The sequence below is a fragment of the Petromyzon marinus genome, chromosome 43 (genome assembly GCF_048934315.1).
Source record: "Petromyzon marinus isolate PM22_M1 ecotype Great Lakes invasive population chromosome 43, UKy_Petmar_22M1.pri1.0, whole genome shotgun sequence".
Classification (NCBI taxonomy): Eukaryota; Metazoa; Chordata; class Hyperoartia; order Petromyzontiformes; family Petromyzontidae; genus Petromyzon; species Petromyzon marinus.
Genome location: NC_133709.1, coordinates 15,905,429 through 15,926,673, shown reverse-complemented (window position 1 = coordinate 15,926,673; position 21,245 = coordinate 15,905,429). Strand labels below are relative to the sequence as shown.

The 21,245-nt window shown below is 43.7% G+C and overlaps 1 protein-coding gene across 4 annotated transcripts in view; it reads left to right on the top strand.

The window, feature by feature from the left end:
- The first annotated feature begins 4,762 nt into the window (after nt 1-4,762).
- The window catches only part of LOC116957815 (tumor protein D53 homolog), a 32,903-nt gene continuing 16,420 nt past the window's right edge, over nt 4,763-21,245 (top strand). For 2 of the 4 annotated variants that reach the window (XM_032980203.2, XM_032980202.2), the window contains exons 1-4: nt 4,763-5,040; nt 9,765-9,937; nt 17,680-17,822; nt 20,153-20,254. In XM_032980203.2, coding sequence (XP_032836094.1) covers nt 5,022-5,040; nt 9,765-9,937; nt 17,680-17,822; nt 20,153-20,254 — 437 coding nt within the window. In that variant the 5' untranslated portion in view covers nt 4,763-5,021. The remainder of the gene's footprint in view (nt 5,041-9,764; nt 9,938-17,679; nt 17,823-20,152; nt 20,255-21,245) is intronic. The other 2 variants (XM_032980204.2, XM_032980205.2) reach the window with 2 other exon arrangements.

Genomic DNA, 21,245 nt, shown 5'->3' with positions numbered 1-21,245 from the left:
AAAAAGCACCGTACACCAACGCTGTGTGAACAAAAATCCCAGTGGGATGCAAGTGAAACAACAACAACCACAAGACAACTTAGATTAAGGCCATCAGTCTAAGTTTGGTTAAGGCAACACAACAACAAAAGCAATCCCAAACCACACAGAAAGACAGCACACAGTTCATTAAAAAATGGCCACACTACAATTTAACTATCGACACGCAAGAATCAAAGTCACAAGTGACATTTGCAAATGTGGCTGTATCCATTACGAATCTTCTGCATCAGGCTTGTGGAAGGCACGCGGTAAAAAAAAAACGGACCACACTTCTGCAATGAAATCCCCATGTTGTGTGATGGTCTCGCCCGTGTGCGGTAGGAATAAACATTGCATCGCGGAAGGTGATGGTTTACAACAAAAAAGGACAAACGGGCTGAGAAAGATGAGTTCCAAACGCACGGTGAATTATTGTCGTGCAATTGGCAAGAGAACGCAAAGACGAAGTATTCATCATAGGCGGAGTTTGACTTTTATATTTGAGGGGGGGGGGGCAGGAGTTCACTTTGTCCCTCACATTAGGAATGGAGGGTGCGTACAATTAATTAATTTATTTTAATCTTTATTGTAAACTCCTAAAAGTAAATTAATAAAGGTGTTAATTTTGGGCGGGGCATCGCCCACCATGCTCCTCCATACTCCGCCTGCGGTATTAATCTGGAGGTCAAATCAGAAGTATCAAAGTTTCTTGAAACAGGTGAAAAGTTGTCGAAATTGCCAGAATGCTTGGCCGACCCCCCAATCTCAGTGATAACTATTCGAGTTAATGAAGGGAAATCTCTAGAATGTGTGCTTTACTGGAAGCGGATGCCAGCAAGAACGTTTATTTGGGCAGAAGAGGTGATTGCTCCAGGTTTATACGCAGCCAAAGATCACCTCACTCTTCTGCTGGGTGGAAAAACTTCCGAATTAAAGCTCAACCCTTTTTTTCGATTACCACTTGGAGACACCAAGGTTCGTTCCAGACCCTGACGCCTGCTGTATATTTGGAGTTTGTATGTTCTCCCTGTGGTCGCGTGGATTTTTTTCTCCGGGCCCTCGGGGTTTTCCCTCCACATTTAGAAACATGCATTGAGAGTATTTGGCTGCTATACATTCCCACATGATCAGCTACTTCGTTGAGCTATCGTTTGTGGCCAGGCCGCTTCTGAAAGAGTGCTCTACAGCTCAGAGGGCCTTACCTGGTAAAATAAAAAAAATGTTTATAGTATTATATAGTTTTTTAATATAAAAGAACATCTCCGTGTTATTTGGCGATCGAACGAAACAAACCTGGGTCACAAGGTAAGTTTTTCAAGAATGGTTTAATTCGCATTTCTGCCCAGCTATTAAGGAATATTGCGACGAAACAACTGGACACACAAGGCATTGCTTCTCCTGGACAATGCCCCAGGTCAGGGCGAGGCAACCAAAATAACAAGAAGTGACATTTTTGTCGAATTAATGTGAATACGAGAACTCTGGTCCTTAATAAAATAACGGCACGAAGCAGTCCTTGAAGGGCCGCATGCGGCTCCGGAGCAAGCAGGTTGCCGACCCCTGTCCCAGGTCATTTCACCGTGACGACTTATCCGAACTTGTTCAGGTGATAATAATTCTGCCACCCAACACGACGTCATCGCTGTAACCTACGGATCAAAGTGTTCTCGCCATATCTAAGGCTTATTTTCTATACCGCACCTTCTCCCAGCTCATCAGGGAAATGACGTGTGGTAAAAAAAGGTGAGCAAGGGACTTTAAGCGTGGCTACAATGTCCTGTCGGCCATGGGCAGCATTAGGGGAGTCGTAGCAGGAAACACGTGTCAAATATGGTGTGTGGCGAAGAGTACGGCTCAAATGTGTCACCAACTCCAAGGCATTCGAGGAGACAGTGCCAGAAATTCAAAGTGACATTGTGGGAGTGGCCAAAAGAAGCTGCCTGGCCTCGACAATGTGGAGGAGTCAGACTTGGTGGGGTTGCTGTTATCTCGTGGTGAGGACCTGTCAAATAAGGATCTGATGCAGCTGGAACAACGATTTGAGGAAGAGGCCGATGAAACAATCCCACCACCACCACCAGGAATATTAACTTTAAAAAGATTATCGGAGGGTTTCATTCATTGGGAAAAACAAATATACATCTTCAGAGAGGATGACCCAAACAGAGGACGCAGCTCTTGAGTTAACAGGACATTGACCAGTGGCATTCACTGCTAAAAGGAGATGTACCAGCAGAAGAAAATGCTGTCCAGCTGTCTTTGAACAGATTTTTAAATTGTCCGCAATTGAGCCAGAAGGTCTGTAAAAGAGCCCAGAAGAGAAGCAGCTTCCTCTGGTGAACATTCCTGTGGCTCCAGCTTCATCATCATATGAAGAGGCAGGAGATCCTGCCCCTTCGTCTGCATAATTCCACTACTGCTTACCCCAATAAGCCTCGATCAGCAAAGTTCTTCAGCCATCTCTGGTAAGTTTGAACTAATAGTTTTTATTATAAATGACAATGCACATAAACTGATAATCACATGCATTTTTGTACACTTCCTGAAATTTAGTCAAACATCTCTTTTTTCCACAAATGTCGACATGTCTATTGTAAATTAGAGGAATTTCACAGGAACGCATCCCTTTGCATAGCAGAGATTCCTTTATCTTGGAAAATACATTTTAAGATAGATTTAGAAGCTAGGCGGTAGATGGTGTCACAATAATGCAATATGGACAGGATAGTGTCATTAACTATATTCATACGGAATGGAGGTGGAATATAGCGTTTGTTTCTGTATAGGAATCCAATTGTGTTTTTTTAATATTAACTATATTATCAGTCATCATCTATATCTTGTGGAATTTTACAGTAAAAACCTTCATTTTTCGAGATTTTATACTTTTTTCCCAGTTTAGATTTCATGCCTTTTTCATTCGACCATTCGCAATTGGGCAACAACGCATCATGCTAGAGGGATACTAGTACAGGGTGACACGGTGGCTAGGAGATGTTGACTACCTCGCCTGGTATACAGGAGCGCGTGGGTTCGATCCTGACCCTGACGCCTGCTGCTGTATATTTGGAGTTTGCATTTCTCTCTCCCCTTGGCCGTGTCTATTTTTCTCCGGGTTTTCCAGTTTTTTCTTCCACATTTAGAATCAAAACACGCGTTTACAGTATTCGGCTGCTATAAATGTCCACGTGATAAGCCACTTTGCTGAGCCATCATTTTCAGCCAGGTGGCTTCTGAAAAAGAGCAACATAGCTCAGTGGTCCATGTGATTACCAAAGCCATTGTATCAGTTGTCCCACGATCCACATGTTCAAGTGCCGTTAACGTTTGTGCAAAGTGAGTGGAGGAAACACCATCACCATCGCACTCCCATCATCCACGGTAAATTCAACTTCCAAATTTACAGGATAATGTATCTATTTTATTCAGTTGGATTGCGCTATTATATTTGTATTATTGTACAGTTTACTTGTGACTAGTACAGTACTTCATATTCTTAGTTTTTTCGGTAAAGTCACGTGACTTTACCGAAAAAACTAAGAATATGAATTACTGCAGTCACGAAAGCTTTAAATCAAAATTTAGTACAGTACTATTATGATTTTTTTTAAATTTTCTCCCTTATTCAGTCGGATACGGGAACTTAACCCCCCTTTTTCCAAATTAAAAAATAAAAATATATTCCGGATAAACGCCTGATGAAGTTGGTTGCAATCAGCGGCGAAATGTCGTACTCGAATTGCAAATGTTGTGGGTTTACTTTCCAACACGCCAATGTGCTGAACTAGTAACTAATTGGGCAAGTTTTGTTTACGTGACAAACCTTAATTAATCGGCCGTATCGGGTGGTGGTGGGTTTCACGACACATTCATACTTACGGGATCGAACCCAAAAAAAACTCTTATGGATGTTTTTTTTTGTTTTACCAGGTAAGGCCCACTGAGCTAATACTGTACATCTCTTTTGCATAAGTGACCTGGCCAAAAATGATGGCCGAATTCAAGTGGCTTATCACGTGGAAATTTATAGCAGCTAAACACTCTAAATAACACCGTCTTCCAACATTCGCGAATTCTGTGGCGCAGATTTGCAAGAACAGAACCCTCCTCGCGGTCGTCTGGAACTTACCGTACATGGAAAGCCGGCATACGAGAAAACTATTAATGATTATTGATCCTACCCAACACTCCATTTATCCCGTGCCCCCAGGGTGTTTGGCGTCACGTGGCGCACCTCCAGAACTGCTTGGGCTTTAGAGGAAAATAACAAACACCGTATTGCACTGGAAAGAACTTCGTATTTTGAAGTCCTACGGATAACGGCCTTGCTCATGCCACTGCTGGCGAGGACCTCCCGCTAGATGGAGCGCTAGAGGCTATTTGGTCTCCTCCACACTGGACCGTACGTGTGGGAATTGGGCCATTCCCACGCTTCCTGCCGATCGGCTCACCGGCGGTGGACACATTTCTAATATTGCTGCGGGGGGATGGGCAGGCACAGAGGCAGCGGGTGAGATGTATAATCAGAATCTTTCATTAAGACCGGAGGAATCCGATGAGCTATGAAGCTCTTTCTCCGCAGACGTCCGGCAGGAAACTCGCACCATTGGTTCAGCTGCCGCGCCGTGGAATCGAACCGGCGACCGCCTTGGCGGCCCCTCGTGGGGTAAGCTGAAGCGCGTGCGTAATGACGTCACGAGGCGATTGTGGTGACGTCACGTCGCCGGGTTTTGCCCGTGACGACGCAATGTCGTGAGATGCGCGCGGCTGACGTCATATCGCCGGCTATGCGGATGTGTACATCGCGTTGCACCTGCACTGTACGCTACTGTACTCGTAGCAGCTGTGTTGGGTGATCGGAGGGGAGATAATTTTCTTAAAAGTTCAGCAGCACGAATAGATACACACACGCACGCACGCGCGCACATCGTTAGTCAATATTCAATATAAACAGGCGGTGATTAAACTGCGACGAGCGACAGAGAGAAGAGTGGCCTGGTATGGAAGCCGCCGAACAAGGTACCTCTTGTAGAAACACAATAATAATAATACGTTTTACCCTTATACTGGCAATAAAAGAAGTGTTAAGATACTCGAGCAAACTGTTTTATTGCCAGAAAGGGCAAAAAATAAGGACCTAAGGTATCTCTTGTTATTTTGTACGGTTGCTGATGTCGATAGCAAGAGCAGCAGCTACAATCTCACGTCCAGGTGGTCACAGCCAGCAGGCGTCGGCAGCAGCAGCAGTATTGTTGGCTTGACCACCTGCAGGTGGAATTGTAACACGAGGCACTAACCACTGACCACCTTGACCAGCTGCAGGTGGAATTGTAACACGAGGCACTAACCACTGACCACCTTGACCACCTGCAGGTGGAATTGTAACACGAGGCACTAACCACTGGCCACCTTGACCACCTGCAGGTGGAATTGTAACACGAGGCACTAACCACTGACCACCTTGACCACCTGCAGGTGGAATTGTAACACGAGGCACTAACCACTGACCACCTTGACCACCTGCAGGTGGAATTGTAACACGAGTCACTAACCACTGACCACCTTGACCACCTGCAGGTGGAATTGTAACACGAGGCACTAACCACTGACCACCTTGACCAGCTGCAGGTGGAATTGTAACACGAGGCACTAACCACTGACCACCTTGACCAGCTGCAGGTGGAATTGTAACACGAGGCACTAACCACTGCTACTTCTGTAGAGACATCGGTGGCGAGCGCGGCGTGGTGAAGATGCGACGCAAAGTGGGGTGGGAGGCCAAAGGCGCGGGGTGGTGGGACGTGGCGTGTGCTGTGATGGTGGTGATGTGTGGTGATGATGTGATGGTGGTGATGGTGATGATGTGTGGTGATGATGGGCGGTGATGGTGGTGATGATGGGCGGTGATGGTGGTGATGTGTGGTGATGGTGATGATGTGTGGTGATGGTGTGTGGTGATGATGTGCTGTGATGGTGATGATGTGTGGTGATGGTGATGATGTGTGGTGATGGTGATGTGTGGTGATGATGTGTGGTGATGGTGATGATGTGTGGTGATGGTGATGATGTGTGGTGATGATGTGTGGTGATGGTGATGATATGTGGTGATGGTGATGATGTGATGATGTGCTGTGATGGTGATGATGTGTGGTGATGATGTGTGGCGATGATGGTGGTGATGTGCTGTGATGGTGATGATGTGTGGTGATGATGTACGGTGATGGTGATGATGTGTGGTGATGATGGTGATGGTGATGATGTGTGGTGATGGTGATGATGTGATGGTGATGATGTGCTGTGATGATGTGTTGTGATGGTGATGATGTGATGGTGATGATGTGCTGTGATGGTGATGATGTGTGGTGATGTGTGGTGATGGTGATGATGTGATGGTGATGATGTGCTGTGATGATGTGTGGTGATGGTGATGATGTGTGGTGATGGTGATGATGTGTGGTGATGATGTGATGGTGATGATGTGTGGTGATGATGTGTGGCGATGATGGTGGTGATGTGCTGTGATGGTAATGATGTGTGGTGATGATGTGCGGTGATGGTGATGATGTGTGGTGATGATGTGTGGTGATGATGTGTGGTGATGGTGATGATGTGTGGTGATGATGTGTGGTGATGGTGGTGATGATGTGATGGTGGTGATGATGGGCGGTGATGGTGATGATGTGCTGTGACGGTGATGATGTGCTGTGATGGTGAGGGGCGGTGATGGTGATGATGTGATGGTGATGGTGGTGATGATGTGTGGCGATGATGGTGATGGGCGGCGGTGATGGGCGGCGATGGTGAGGGGCGGCGGTGATGTGCGGTGATGGTGATGATTTGCTGTGATGGTGATGATGTGTGGTGATGATGTGCTGTGATGGTGATGATGTGTGGTGATGATGTGCTGTGATGGTGATGATGTGCTGTGATGGTGATGATGTGCGGTGATGGTGATGATGTGCGGTGATGGTGATGATGTGCTGTGATGGTGAAGATGTGCTGTGATGGTGATGATGTGCTGTGATGGTGATGATGTGTGGCGATGGTGATGATGTGTGGCGATGATGGTGATGGGCGGTGATGGTGATGATGTGCTGTGATGGTGATGATGTGCGGTGATGATGTGCGGTGATGGTGATGATGTGTGGCGATGATGGTGATGGGCGGTGATGGTGATGATGTGTGGCGATGATGGTGATGGGCGGTGATGGTGATGATGTGCGGTGATGGTGATGATGTGTGGCGATGATGGTGATGGGCGGTGATGGTGATGATGTGCTGTGATGGTGATGATGTTCGGCGGTGATGGTGGTGATGTATGGTGATGGTGATGATGTGTGGCGATGGTGATGATGTGTGGCGATGATGGTGATGATGTGCTGTGATGGTTATGGTGTGCTGTGATGGTGATGTGCGGCGGTGATGGTGATGATGTGCTGTGATGATGTGCTGTGATGGTGATGATGTGCTGTGATGGTGATGATGTGCTGTGATGATGTGCTGTGATGGTGATGATGTGCTGTGATGATGTGCTGTGATGGTGATGATGTGCTGTGATGATGTGCTGTGATGGTGATGATGTGCTGTGATGGTGATGATGTATGGTGATGATATGCTGTGCTGCGTCGTACGCTGGAGTGCGGGCGGTCAGTCCTGAATCGTGATTCCGTTGACAACGTCTCACTATAATGCGCCTCCCGGTTATTTCGCGGATTGCGAAAGCGTTTTGTGATACAGTTCGTTATAATCCGCCGTGTATAAACCAACAATTATTCTCTTTATATCGTCCCAATACGGTCACCGATGGCTCCACGTAAACAAAAGCCATAACAAGTACGTGTAGTAGGGGATGGCAAGTTTGGTTAAATGCCATCTATGGTGCCCCCTATTGCGGATATGAGGTAATTTGTTTTTTTTTCACGGAATAGTTTGGTGATGTCCGTTTAACACGGGGTTCATGCGCAGCTGCGAGAGTAGCGAATGACTACTTATTGTCACGACAATGACGCCATGAGCGGCAATGAGATAAAAATAATAATATTTTAAAAAAATACGCTCTTTAATGAAATGTACCGTACCGGTAATGTCAGAACTCCACTTACCGAAATAACCAAAGAATATGAATTCCTGCAGTCAACGAAAGTTTGAAGTCACTGATACAAGTGTTTGTTGATGTACGTATGTGCTCATAATCATCAGTCGTATTTTACTGTTATAGAGCACAATACTGTCGTTACCCGCTAGATGGCAGTCAAATAACCCACGAAATACACACTTCGTATATACAATACTGGATTATACAGGTAGGAACAACAGGTTCCACACTGCCCACCAGGGATTATTTGTCTGTCAGTCGTGCATATCCGGAATTCCATCCGCATAATTGTTTTCGGCACTAATTTTTACCCGTATTTGGTGAGTGTTGTTTTTAGCTTGAACAAAGTATGATATCCACCGCACGCAAATACGCAAATCATATGGTCATCGCCAACGCCACGTGCCCACCAAGGTCGACTGCCATGCTGTTAGACTCAATGGCTGCGCGCGGGGCGCAGTTGCGCAACGCCAAGAGCACCGCGGCCTTCGCCAGCGCGGTGGTGGCCCAGGTCGTGCGCGCCGAGCCGGCGAGCACGCCGGGTGGCGATCGTCCGCGGTGCTTGTGTGCCGCAACAACCGAACGGCTTCGACTGCGGAGACTGCGGAGTCTACGCCCTGCTCAACATCGTGCACCGTGGTGCGCGATGACGACGGCATCGTGGCCGTCCAAGGACCAGGTCGGGTGGATTGGCGCGCGTGGTGCACGCAGGAGGCGACGTCACAGCACAGGGGTAGCGACATGCTGCTGCAGCAGCTGCATGAACTTAAAGATCCAACATCAGCAATAAATGAAGAATCATCATCAGATGCGATAGTAACAGCTACAACCTCCAACACGACTAGGGTATCCAACACGGATCGCACGAATGCGCTGTCCAACCAAGTTCCTACCTGCCCACTCCGAAGGAACGTGTTTTATGCGTCGTGTTATACTGTTTGCTGTTTTCGATTTCCTCCGTCATGCGGTTATTTTTGGACTGATTGATTCGCACTTGGGTGTGTTTTGTTGTTGTTGCTCTCATCGCTGTTTGGTTGTCTTTGCTCTGATTCAATGTTGTACTCCATATTTAAGTTTTCCACTTGTGTCATTTTGGTGACCCAGGTTAATCGTAAGTTTATTTTACTGAATGAACAAGTTAACGTGAAACTTGACATATCCATAGGACAAAAAGGCGTTTTTGCTTTCGCCTTTTGACGTTCTCTGGTCTAACACTGGTTGATACTAGGCCCTAAAGAAGACTTGTCTCTGGTGTAGACCAATCAGTTTCAAAGACCATGCATATATATAATTATCAGAGCATGTCTTTGTTTGCATGTTCACCACTGGTATGTGTGGTTAATGCAGACATGATTCTTTGCAAAAGGTTTATTTTGTTGTTTGAACATATTTTAACACCTGTATTATTGCCAGAAACAGTAAAACTTATTCTTATACTTTGATACTGGAAAGAAAGATTCCATGTTACTGAAAATAAATTAATATAGGTGTCCAGTTGGGCTGAATTAACTCGAAAGTAGAATTTGTTTGGTAGTTGATCTTTTGATTGAGCCATCTGACCATTCTTGGGCATACACGTGTATAAATGTGCTCACAGATATGTGACTGTGTATGTGTGTTTGTTTGTGTGTATGTGACCTTTCCATAGATGTGAGTCTCGGCTCGCCAAATAAATTCGTTTCTCCGGAAGGAAAGGAGGGTGAGAGGGGGCCGCAGGTCTGTGATGAGGGCAGAGGCGATGCTCTCTCTGGTGGTGAGGTGGCGACTACCATGACGCTCACCGAAGAGGAGCGAGAGCAGCTCACGCTGGAGCTGGCCAAGGTAAGCGAAGTCGTCGCCTGCCTCCCACACTCAGGGGTGTTAATGTGAAGTGTTCATATAATTTATAATAGATTATCTTAAGATTCAATTATACAGTGCATGTTAATCAATATAATTACCTAAATTTGTTTTAATGCGGTGGGCTCACACGAAATTTATTTCTCTAAGACGAGGGTACTTTGCAAACTCACTAGCCATCAACAAAGATATAGACACAATTTCAACCGAGAAGATGGGTACAAACTGAGCAATCATTGCAAGGACGTTATCAACCAGTTTAAATCATAACTGGCTTTGATGTTCCCATCCTACCACCTTTTACGCCCATTTCACAAGCTTCACACCAACACAGCCACTTTGTGTGCCAACTACCCCTCGGTTGTAGCTCTGCGATTTTTGCCATGAACATGCTAATTTTCACCTGACAGCCCATTGATTGGTGGAAAACCAACCACCGTCGGGTTGACTGCCCACCACTTGCATTAACATTGGCTGCTGACATTTGGGCTACGCCCATTTCAAACCCTTATAAATTGTTTGCCTTTGGAAGCTAAAGCCCCCTTTTCCTGAAGACGACCGCTTGTGTTGCGATCGAAACGTCGTAGTTTTTGGTTATTTTCTTTGAACCTATCTACGTGACTTTACCGAAAGACCCAAATACTATTACATAAATAGGCGTGGAATTGGTGGGGTTTGTGTCACGTGCAGGAACCAGTGTGCGTGTTGGTGTGGTTTTGTGTTGTTTAACAAACGACACAAAACGCGTTTTGTTTGCTTTTTTTATTTCAGTGTAGCATTGTGTACATGGCTCATGGTCTGGTTTGTTGTTATATAAAGTAAGGGTGTTGTGTGTAGGGCACGTGCTGTGTATTGTTTGCAAGATAATAAATGGTTTGTGGTGTTCTATTACAGCTACGTCTATTTAAAAAAAAGTACTTTCATGATTGTTAAATAAATGGTTTGTGGTGTTCTATTACAGCTACGTCTATTAAAAAAAAGTACTTTCATGATTGTTTCTGTTATTACGTAATAATATGCTTCCAAACAGTACTAAGGCTATAGCTATGAGAACGGTTAAACATATATTTTTTTCTCTCAATTTCAACAGATTATCTAATTAGTCTTGACCATAAATAATGATGTGTTACACAAAACATCAATGTTATCAAAATCAATTGAATATCCTTGTTGGCAGGCATGTTCTGCAACTGCTGACAGTTGTAATCTTAGTTCTTTCGGTAAAGTCACGTTGAAGGTAAACAATAAAATAATAAAAATATATAAAACAATAAAAAAATTCTCACGACGTTTCGACCATAACACAAACGGTCGTCATCAGGTGTGTCGGTTTGCATGAATTTATTTATTTTTAAACGGTGTACACATTACATAAAATCCGTGATCTGGTTCCGTCTGTAAAAGATGTGATTCTGGACATACAATACCCTGGTGTCTACAAACTAAGTTGCCTCAGTGGTAGTAGTTACATTGTCTCGGACCGCATTCGTGAACCCAAAGCAGACCTTAAACACGGTAGGACCAACACCTCGGCCGTGGCAGATCATTGTTATAATTCAGTAGGCTCACATGACATTGACTTTTCCAAGACAGAGGTTCTTTGTAAGCCATCTGGCTACCATGAGAGATTCGTTCATGAGGCTATCCACATATACAAGCACAGAGACAATTTCAACCGAGAAGATGGATTCTGGCTTAGCAATCATTGGAAAGATTTGATAAACCATTTCAGGTCTTAATTGATTGTTCACGCTTACAGTGGCTTTCAGACAGCATACATTAAATTTTTCGTCTCCCCCCTCCTTTTTTCAGAACATAGTTGGACTAGTCCTTCTAAATAAACTGCAAAATCGCTGCGCGTGGCGCTAACGTTTTTTATAAATAAATAAATACACCGTTTAAAAATAAATACATTTATGCAAACCGACACACCTGATGACGACCGTTTGTGTTATGGTCGAAACGTCGTGAGAATTTTTATTGTTTTATATATATTTTATTATTTTATTGTTTCCCTTCAACGTGACTTTACCGAAAGAACTAAGAATATGAATTACTGCAGTCACGAAAGCTTTAAATCAAAATGCTGACAGTTGTGTTTGTAAAAATTTGACATTTATCAGGTGTTTTTTTTAGTCTTGTGCAATTCTTTCATCCTGTCTGACCAACATAGCATTTGCCAAAAGGAGCGAATAATCCAGTAAACACCTTCTGTTGATAGCTTCGCGAGTTCATCTTTAGTACCAGATATCGGTTTTTATAGTTTATGTACTTTGCCAAATCCCAATCGGATTTTTGTTTTTTCCAAAAATAGGCTGAGTGCTGCTTGGAAGCGTATATTATTACGTAATGACGGCCGACAATTGTTAATGCACCTTATTTGAAATGGACATCGCTGTAATATAACACCAGGGACCATGTAGTATCTTACAAACGACACACAGCACGTGCCCTGCACACAACACCCTTACTTTATATAAAAAAACACACCAGACCATGGGCCATGTACACAACACCAAGATAATTACACAAAACACGCATACAGCAATCCCTCGCCAACCGTAGAAGGTTAGGTTTCTGGAAAATGCCATGGCAGGCAAATCCATGGTTGGTTTAGCACAGGGCCTACGGGAAATAGGGGAACCACAGCCACGGCTAGTCAGAGCATAACAAACTTGCCTGTGTATTTACTAAACACCGACTAAAATGCAGTACATTACACAACAACATAATAAAGCATAAATAAACATGAAATTAACTTTTTGCATACCTTTAATATTCACCTTCACCACTCGCCGCACGCTTCGGGTCCATGATTAAGGGCAAAATTAACCTCCATGCTTCATACTTGTAGGTGCGCAGTGATGACATCATCTTACTATATTTAAGACTGGAAAAAAATGAGACTTCTTCACATTTTCGTGAAGATGAAGCTGATTGTAAAAACTATTAAAACTAAAACTATTTTTATTTTGAGAATAGGTTTTCCCCCTTTTTTCTGGCAATAAAACAGCTGTGTTAAGATGTTAAAACACCAAACTGAAACCTTTTACAAGGAATCACGTCTGCATTAACCACTATCACTCCGAGCCCTCATTACTCTGATAGTGCATTGTCTTTGTGCTGTACACCTGTTTTGTTGCCAGAAAAAAAGGGGAAAACCTATTCTCATATTTTGGTACTGTCAAAGGAGGTTCCATGACATTTTTATTTTACCAGACAAGGACCAACGTGCTATATAGCTCTTTTTCAGAAGCAGCCTGGCCACAAATGATAGCGCAAATTTCTCACTTTCACATCACTAGCCCTGCCCACTTTGTTTATGACCCTTGGGCTCTACCCATTTCAAACCTTTAAAAACAGCCTGCCACAGCGGTTTCCCCCTCTTATTTCTCCTGATGACGATTGCTTGTGTAGCGATCGAAACGTCCTGATATTTTTATTCTTTTTTATTCACTTTATTTTTATTATTATTCTATTGTTATATATCTTTTTCTATCTACGTGAGTTTACCGAAAGACGCAAAGAATATGAATTGCTGCAGTTACGAAAGCTCTAAGTCAAGATTTAATTCGGCACGTTTTGTTCACGTGACAACCCTTACTAATTGGCTGTTTCGGGTGTAGGTGAGTTTGTGGCACATTTATATTTACGTGATATAACCCAAAAAACTTCATTATGAATTAAAGACTACGTACAGTAGTAGATGGTAATCAATCTATCTTCATCATTTAGCGTTTCACAACGGTGTGTTTGTTTTCTTCATTAATTATATTACTTGCCATAATGTCATTTTCTGTTTATATACTTGTGCAATAAACGTCCCAACATTTTTTTCTGTGTCTGTAACTTAACTTTATTGAACTTTATTATGAATGGTTTTTAAAACACCAAGCCAACTGCCATTTGAGGAAATGTATTTAATATCGATTTATATATGGGCATTGTTTTTTTTTACATTTTCTCTGATTTCTCTACTTATTGTATTTTGTTTATTGGAGTTTTGCATGTTCTCCCTGTGGTTGCGTGGTCCTTTCTCCGGGTTATCCGTTTTTTTTCCCTGCACATTTAGAAACATGCTTTTAGAGTATTTTTGCTATGATAAATGTCCACGTGGTAAGCCAATTCTTTTAGCTATCATCTGTGGCCAGGCCGCTTCTGACAAAGAGCTATACAGGAGACCCTTGAATATCCGTGGGGGTTACATTTTTGGAAAGTCCCGCGAAAGCCAAAAGAGCGATATTCAATGCTCACGCATTACCTAAATAATGGGGTTAGGTACACAGCAACCAAAAATAGATGCACCACAATTGAAATAAGTTCCGCACTCTTCGGCTATTTCGGTAAAAGTCACGTAGGTAGAAAAATCATAGATCCCGACGTTTCGATCGCAACACAAGCAAACGTCATCAGGTGGGACGACCACAGCAAGAGAAAACCGATGAATGCTCTTTGGTTCTATTGGGTAAAGTCACGTAGGTAAAAAATAAAATGACAAAAATCACGACGTTTCGACCACAAAACAAGTGGCCTTGATCAGGTGAAGGGACCAACCTGTCCGGAGGACAGCGTTGGAGTGAAAAAAGTCAAGCGCAGGTCGCCTCCTTCCTTCACCTGATGAAGGCCACTTGTGTTGTGGTCGAAACGTCGTGATTTTTGTTATTTTCTTTTTTACCTACGTGACTTTACCCAATAGAACCAAAGAGTATGGATCCTTGCAGTCACGAAAGCTTTAAATCTAAAACTGATGAAGTAGGCGAGAGATCTGCCGTGGCACGAGGTTATATAGTAGGCCTCGGCAGTAGGGGGGGGGGGAGAGAAGGGGGGAGGGAGGAGGCGGGGCAGAAAGTGGACCCCGCCTCAGCACCCGGGTCACTGGAGTAGAGTGGACCACCGTGGCAGCACTGGAGAGATTTGCTTCCCCTCCCCCCCCTTATATCTCCCCCCCCTGCACTCCTTTGCAGTGCACTTCATGCATAATTCTAAGTTAAATCACAAGCTGGATGTAAAAGACATTTCGCCGCCGAATTCTCAGATACTTATTCTACTGTCAGTCACTGCCTGCATACATTTCTTTCTATTGGGATTGCAAAAATCTGGTGACATTCAACAACAAAAATCTAGTTCATCATAATATCACAGACTGTCATACCACATTTAATCCCATTATATTTAATGATATTCTTATAAATAGTTTAAACATTCATCTGCTTAGTACAACACGATTTTTGACCTGACATGGAATGGCTATTTACACTATGAGACCTCCTTTGCCAGTAGCAAGATATAGTAATATGTTTTTACCCTTTTATCTCGCACAAAAACTGACACCTTTATACAAGGGATCATGTTTGCAATAACCACAACACAAGCAGTCAAAATGCAAACAAAAAGAGACAACTGATAATGATATGCACTGTCCTTGAAATTGATTGGTCCACACCCGAGACGGCTTTTCTTAGAGCCTAGTCTCCACTGGTGTTGGACCAGAAGAAGTATGCCTTTTGGCGTCTTCTGGTCCAACACCAGTGGAGACTAGGCTCTAAGAAAAGCTGAAGAAGTACGCCTTTTGGCGTCTTCTGGTCCAACACCAGTGGAGACTAGGCTCTAAGAAAAGCTGTCTCGGGTGTGGACCAATCAATTTCAAGGACAGTGCATATCATTGTCAGAGTTGTCTCTTTTTGTTTGCATTTTGACTGCTTGTGTTGTGGTTATTGCAAACATGATCCCTTGTATAAAGGTGTCAGTTTTTGTGCCAGATAAAAGGGTAAAAACCTATTACTATGGAATGGCTATATTACTCATCTTGCAAATAGGGCATCAAAGAACCTTGGTTTTATTTTCTGTGTCAAAGTCGCCCTTTAATTCCGAATAATTATTGCTGCTTTCATACAAAGCACAAATTCGGTCGAAGCTCTCCCATTAGCACAGTAGGCTACGTTCGCTGCGAAATAAGTTCAACATGCATACATATTATCTCTGATAGCTACAGGCTTATAGGGGAAACGCATACTAACTAATTACAATACCCCCCCCGCCTCAAATCACTGCATCTGAATGAGTTAAATGATGACGTCACCCTGCTGCTGCTCTTCTATTTAAGACCGGGAGCAAGTGAGGGCTTCACCATTCTGGCGAATTGCCCAATGATGCTGGATGTAATTACCAGCGAAATGTCGTACTCAAACTGTAAATGTTGTGGATTCACTCTTTAACACACCGGTGGGCTAAAGTAGTGAACTATTTGTCTTTTGTCAACGTGACACTTTTTATGCTCATTGGCCGTGTCGGGTGGTGGAGGGTTACGACACATTTATAAATAACGCGATCTAACCCAAAAACGTTTATTATGAATGCATACATATCTGCAATAGAGCACCCAGTTCCTACTTCACTGTATTTAATTTAATTCATTTAATTTACGTAAAGCAGTCGGGTTTATTGATGATCCAGCACTGGCTTATTTACTCCAGTCGCTCACTCACACACTCGCTGGCAGTCATTCACCTCCTTATCATTCTTATGTCGTTACTATAATGGTTACTGTTCCAGTGAACTTTACTTGTTGATTCCTCCACCCATGTAGAGGGCTTGGCCTACTCGACTAACTGCTTTGTCTCATCCATCCTGTGTTCAACCGCCATATTGCAGACCTAAACAGAACTCAACCACTCACCCACTGACTCGTCTGACTAAATTCACCACACTGCAGACAAAAACACTTCTCATTCTGCCACTTATCTTGATCTGCTCCACTTTGGAATTCCCTCCCATCATCCCTTTTTCCCCAAGTTTTTTAGAACCTTGCTCGATTGAAGAGATGTGTTGAACTCTTACCTGGCTGTTATCTCCGACTCTCTGAGTTGCATTGCCCTGTTGGGAGCCTCTGCATTAACGGGCTGGGTTCTCACTAACATGGCCACCTCTGCTCCCTTAGCCTCGATGTATCGACGGTTCTGGCTGTGTGATGGGCTGTGTGTCTCACTGGCGCGACCACCGTTCCGGTGGCTCTCTTGCGTTGACGCGCTTGCGTCTCACAGCGCAGTTGGCAGCGCCGCAGATTGTGTTACACATAGACATGACATTAACTTGCTAATCTCTCCCGTCAACATAGTGCTCATCTCCCATGAACACTGCTGTTGTGCGCATATGCTGAGACGATACTGTTTTGCGGCGACGGAAGCTCATTTCATGCTAATCTCTCTCCCTAATCGCTCTCTCCCTAATCTCCCCCATTAACACAACTGATGTGCTTGCGTGCGGGGATGGAATTCTTTTCCAGCTCAGACCCCGCCTGTTTGCCCTTCGCCACGTATATAACCTCCTTGTTGTAACAGCTCTCTCGCTGTGTTCTTCCTGGTTCACCAGTTCCACTGCTGGATTATTTTTTCCGCCTGAGGACGACCGTTTGTCTTGCGATCGAAACGTCGTGATATATTATTTTTTTCTACCTACGTGACTACCGAAAGAATCGAAGAGTATCTTTCTTACCTGTTACAACTTTGATAGTGCTTTTTGTTGCTCGGCGCTTGACGTGTTTGGCCTTTTGACCTGTCAACAGCAACTGTGTTGTAAAAAAAAAAGAATTTTTAATACACTCTATAACGTTTGTTATGATTAGACAGCCTGGTCCGGTTAAGTGCAAATTGTGGTCCGGTGCAAATTCTGGCTAACCGAGATTTTACCATATATGATAACCCGTGTGCTCCTTTTTACATGGGCAGGTGGAAGAGGAGGTGGCTACTCTGCGCCAAGTGCTATTGGCAAAAGAGCAGCGTGTGTGGAGCATCAAACGATCGTTGGGCATGACACCGCTGTCCTGGCAGACAGTGTCGGGCCTCATGCAGGACGTACAAGCCTCCACCGCGTAAGTTTTGTGCGCCGATGCACCGCTGTCTGTGCCGGTGGTGAAAAAAGAAATTTCATCATTTGGATTGATATAAAAAAATATTTTGGCTGCATAATTGATCCCTTGATGTCAGTTGACACGTATATAAACAAACACATACTGTAATAATGCGTACACATACATACACACATTTACTCACACATGTACATAGCAGACGTGATGACACGTATACAAACATACACACACACACATATATACATACAAATAAAACAACAACAACCGCCGTTCACCAATAAGTGACGTCACCGTGGTTATTGTGCCATGCTAGGTGCATTGAGCTCCACATTCTTCTGTAACATCATTCCATCTCTTCCCTAGCCCATGCCTTTGGTTGAGAAAACCTGGAGCATTTTATGGAGTGATAGATCAGGTGGCTTTCACGCAGTGTTATGCAGCTGATGAAAATATAATGGCACTCAACTAATTTGGAGTGAGACCTCTGCTGTAAAACTGGAGCTGGTCATAAGCACATTGCTCAAGTATGGAAACTTCTCAACTCTGTCCACATCAGACCCAACACTCATAGCGAGTTGAGGGAGGGGAGCATTGTATGGCATCAAATACCCAGGCAGGTGCTTTGTTTTTTTGTGAGGCTGATTTTAAAGTCCCATCTCTTAGTAGCATGCTCCAGGTGCAACTCCTCAGAGTTGGCAGCAATCACCAGATTATCCACATACATAATATGGTTGACCAATAGGGAGTCATCCCTTGACCGCACTCGGGCATCGATCAGCCTCCTATTGTGGATATACCAGATGGAAATTCCACTGGTACATCTCAAACTACATATCCAAAGAAGATGTTAAATAGTGTCAGTGCCAGAGGACATCCCTGTCTGACCCCAAGGTGAAAAAAAATGTCTCTGACAGCCAGCCACCAAACGTTACCCAAGCCTGCCCACCATCATGAAGGTCCTTAATGGTTGTGAACAGAGGGTCTGGGACTCTGAGAGCATGAAGAATAACCCAGAGCCCTGGCCTATTGATGGTATCATAGGCCTTGGCGAGGTCAATAAAGCAGAGATGTAGGTCCTGTTGACATTCTGTACGTTTCTGCTGTAGCAGACTGACAGAGAAAATGGCGTTAATGTAGGACCACTCCGGTCGAAAGCCACATTGGGGCCCCGCAGGCCTCTCCTCAGCATGTCTAGCAAGGCTATGGAGAATAATCCTTGGCAGGACCTTTCCCGGCACACTTAGGAGGGGGGAATGCCCGGGTAGTTGTTGCATTCAGTGTGGTCTTTTTTTCTTAAAAATGGGGACCACCAGGGCATCCTTCCAATCGTGCGAAACCCGTCCATTTAGACAAACCCACACACATATTAACACTGTTACTTGAAAAAAAGAGAGGAGGGATATCATTAACTTACAACAAATAATAATAATATATATTATTAAATAACTCAACTGCAAGTCATTTCGTAATAGTAGTTGTAAGTGATTGGCTGAAGTAGTAACTAATTGGCACGTTTTGTTTACATGACAAACCTTACTAGTTGGCTGTGTCGGGTGGTGGCAGGTTAATAACATATTTATACTTATGCGATCTAACCCAAAAAACCTTTATTATGAATAATATTGGTCGCTAAAGCCTACGTATTGAAGCGCGGGTAACTAGCATACACATATACACCAAAACACATACATACACATATGCTCATACACACATGTACAGTGAGAGAAAAAAGTATTTGATCCCCTGCTGATTTTGTACGTTTGCCCACTGACAAAGAAATGATCAGTCTATAATTTTAATGGTAGGTTTATTTGAACAGTGAGAGACAGAATAACAACAAAAAAATCCAGATAAAACGCATGTCAAAAATGTAAAAAATTGATTTGCATTTTAATGAGGGAAATAAGTATTTGACCCCCTCTCAATCAGAAAGATTTCTGGCTCCCAGGTGTCTTTTATACAGGTAACGAGCTGAGATTAGGAGCACACTCTTAAAAGGAGTCCACAGAAGCAATCAATCAATCAGATTCCAAACTCTCCACCATGGCCAAGACCAAAGAGCTCTCCAAGGATGTCAGGGACAAGATTGTAGACCTACACAAGGCTGGAATGGGCTACAAGACCATTGCCAAGCAGCTTGGTGAGAAGGTGACAACAGTTGGTGCGATTATTCGCAAATAGAAATCAGTGGGCAAACGTACAAAATCAGCTGGGGATCAAATACTTTCTTCCCTCACTGTACACTCGCACGTAGCAAACACGTGACTTTGCCTCTTGTGCTAGCTAAGTATTTTTATTGTGTTGTCTAATGTTTGCCCGTTTTGTTGACGTAGGTATAAGCGCACAACGGAGACGCTCAGCACAGCCGGACAGAAAACCACGTCGGCCATTTCCACTGTGGGCTCGGCACTCACGCGCAGGCTCGGTGATGTCAAGTGAGTCGGCTCGCCGGACCCTCGCCCCGCAATTCCTCAGAGAGGAACATCGCAACATGTTTACGGTCATCATTGTGGAGAATTGGAAGCAACGAAATGAATAAGCAGACAATATGTTCTATTTGACATATCTGTCCCTAAACAACATTTTAAAGTGTTTTTTTTTTATATATACATCCCGTCAGCCGACACTGCCTTCTGGAAGTCATGTTTTTCTTCCAGTAGCATTAGTTCAGCACAAGAAAACTTTGGGCCACTAACAGTCACGGTTGCTAAACCCAATGCCCATAAATATCTGGCGTTTTACCAGCGTTGGTTTAAGCAGACCGAAGTCTGCTGATGAGACACTTAATTATTGAAACCAATCCAGAGTTTGTGATGAAGCATTGCTGCTAGAAAGCACTCCCAGAAGACCGAGGAGCCGATGGGATGCATGAAAGTAAAAAACTTGTATTTTTAATTTGGAGAGGCAAATTTGGGAAGGTGATGTGTTGTCTGCTTATTTATTTTCCTCCTTATATTCTTCACAACAAAGCTAATTATTATTGTGTGATTATATATAGTTTTGAGTTGAACTAGAACACATTACTAACAGAGAGTCCGTGCCTGTAAACATCTGGCAGTTCATCAATAGTGGTTGAAGCAAACTTGACTCTCCTAATGAAACGCTGAATGTCATAACTGGTTCAGAATTTTTTTGTACACTAAGCGCTTTCCCATCGCGGTGGAAGTTACGTTTTTGAAAATCGGTGACAACGCAAACTCAAATGGATAACACCGGGTTTGGTTCACTGTCCATAATACGACACCAACCCCTCCTTTTCCTTTATGTTACCCTACATTAACATGAAACAAAAACGATTTAAAACATGATAAATATTTTCTGTAGCATTAAATAGATTGATGGACGCCATTAAGGACAACGGCACAGGATTGTCTATGCAAGGAGAAATAATAAATGACCTGAGATTCGTGGACGATTTGGATCTGA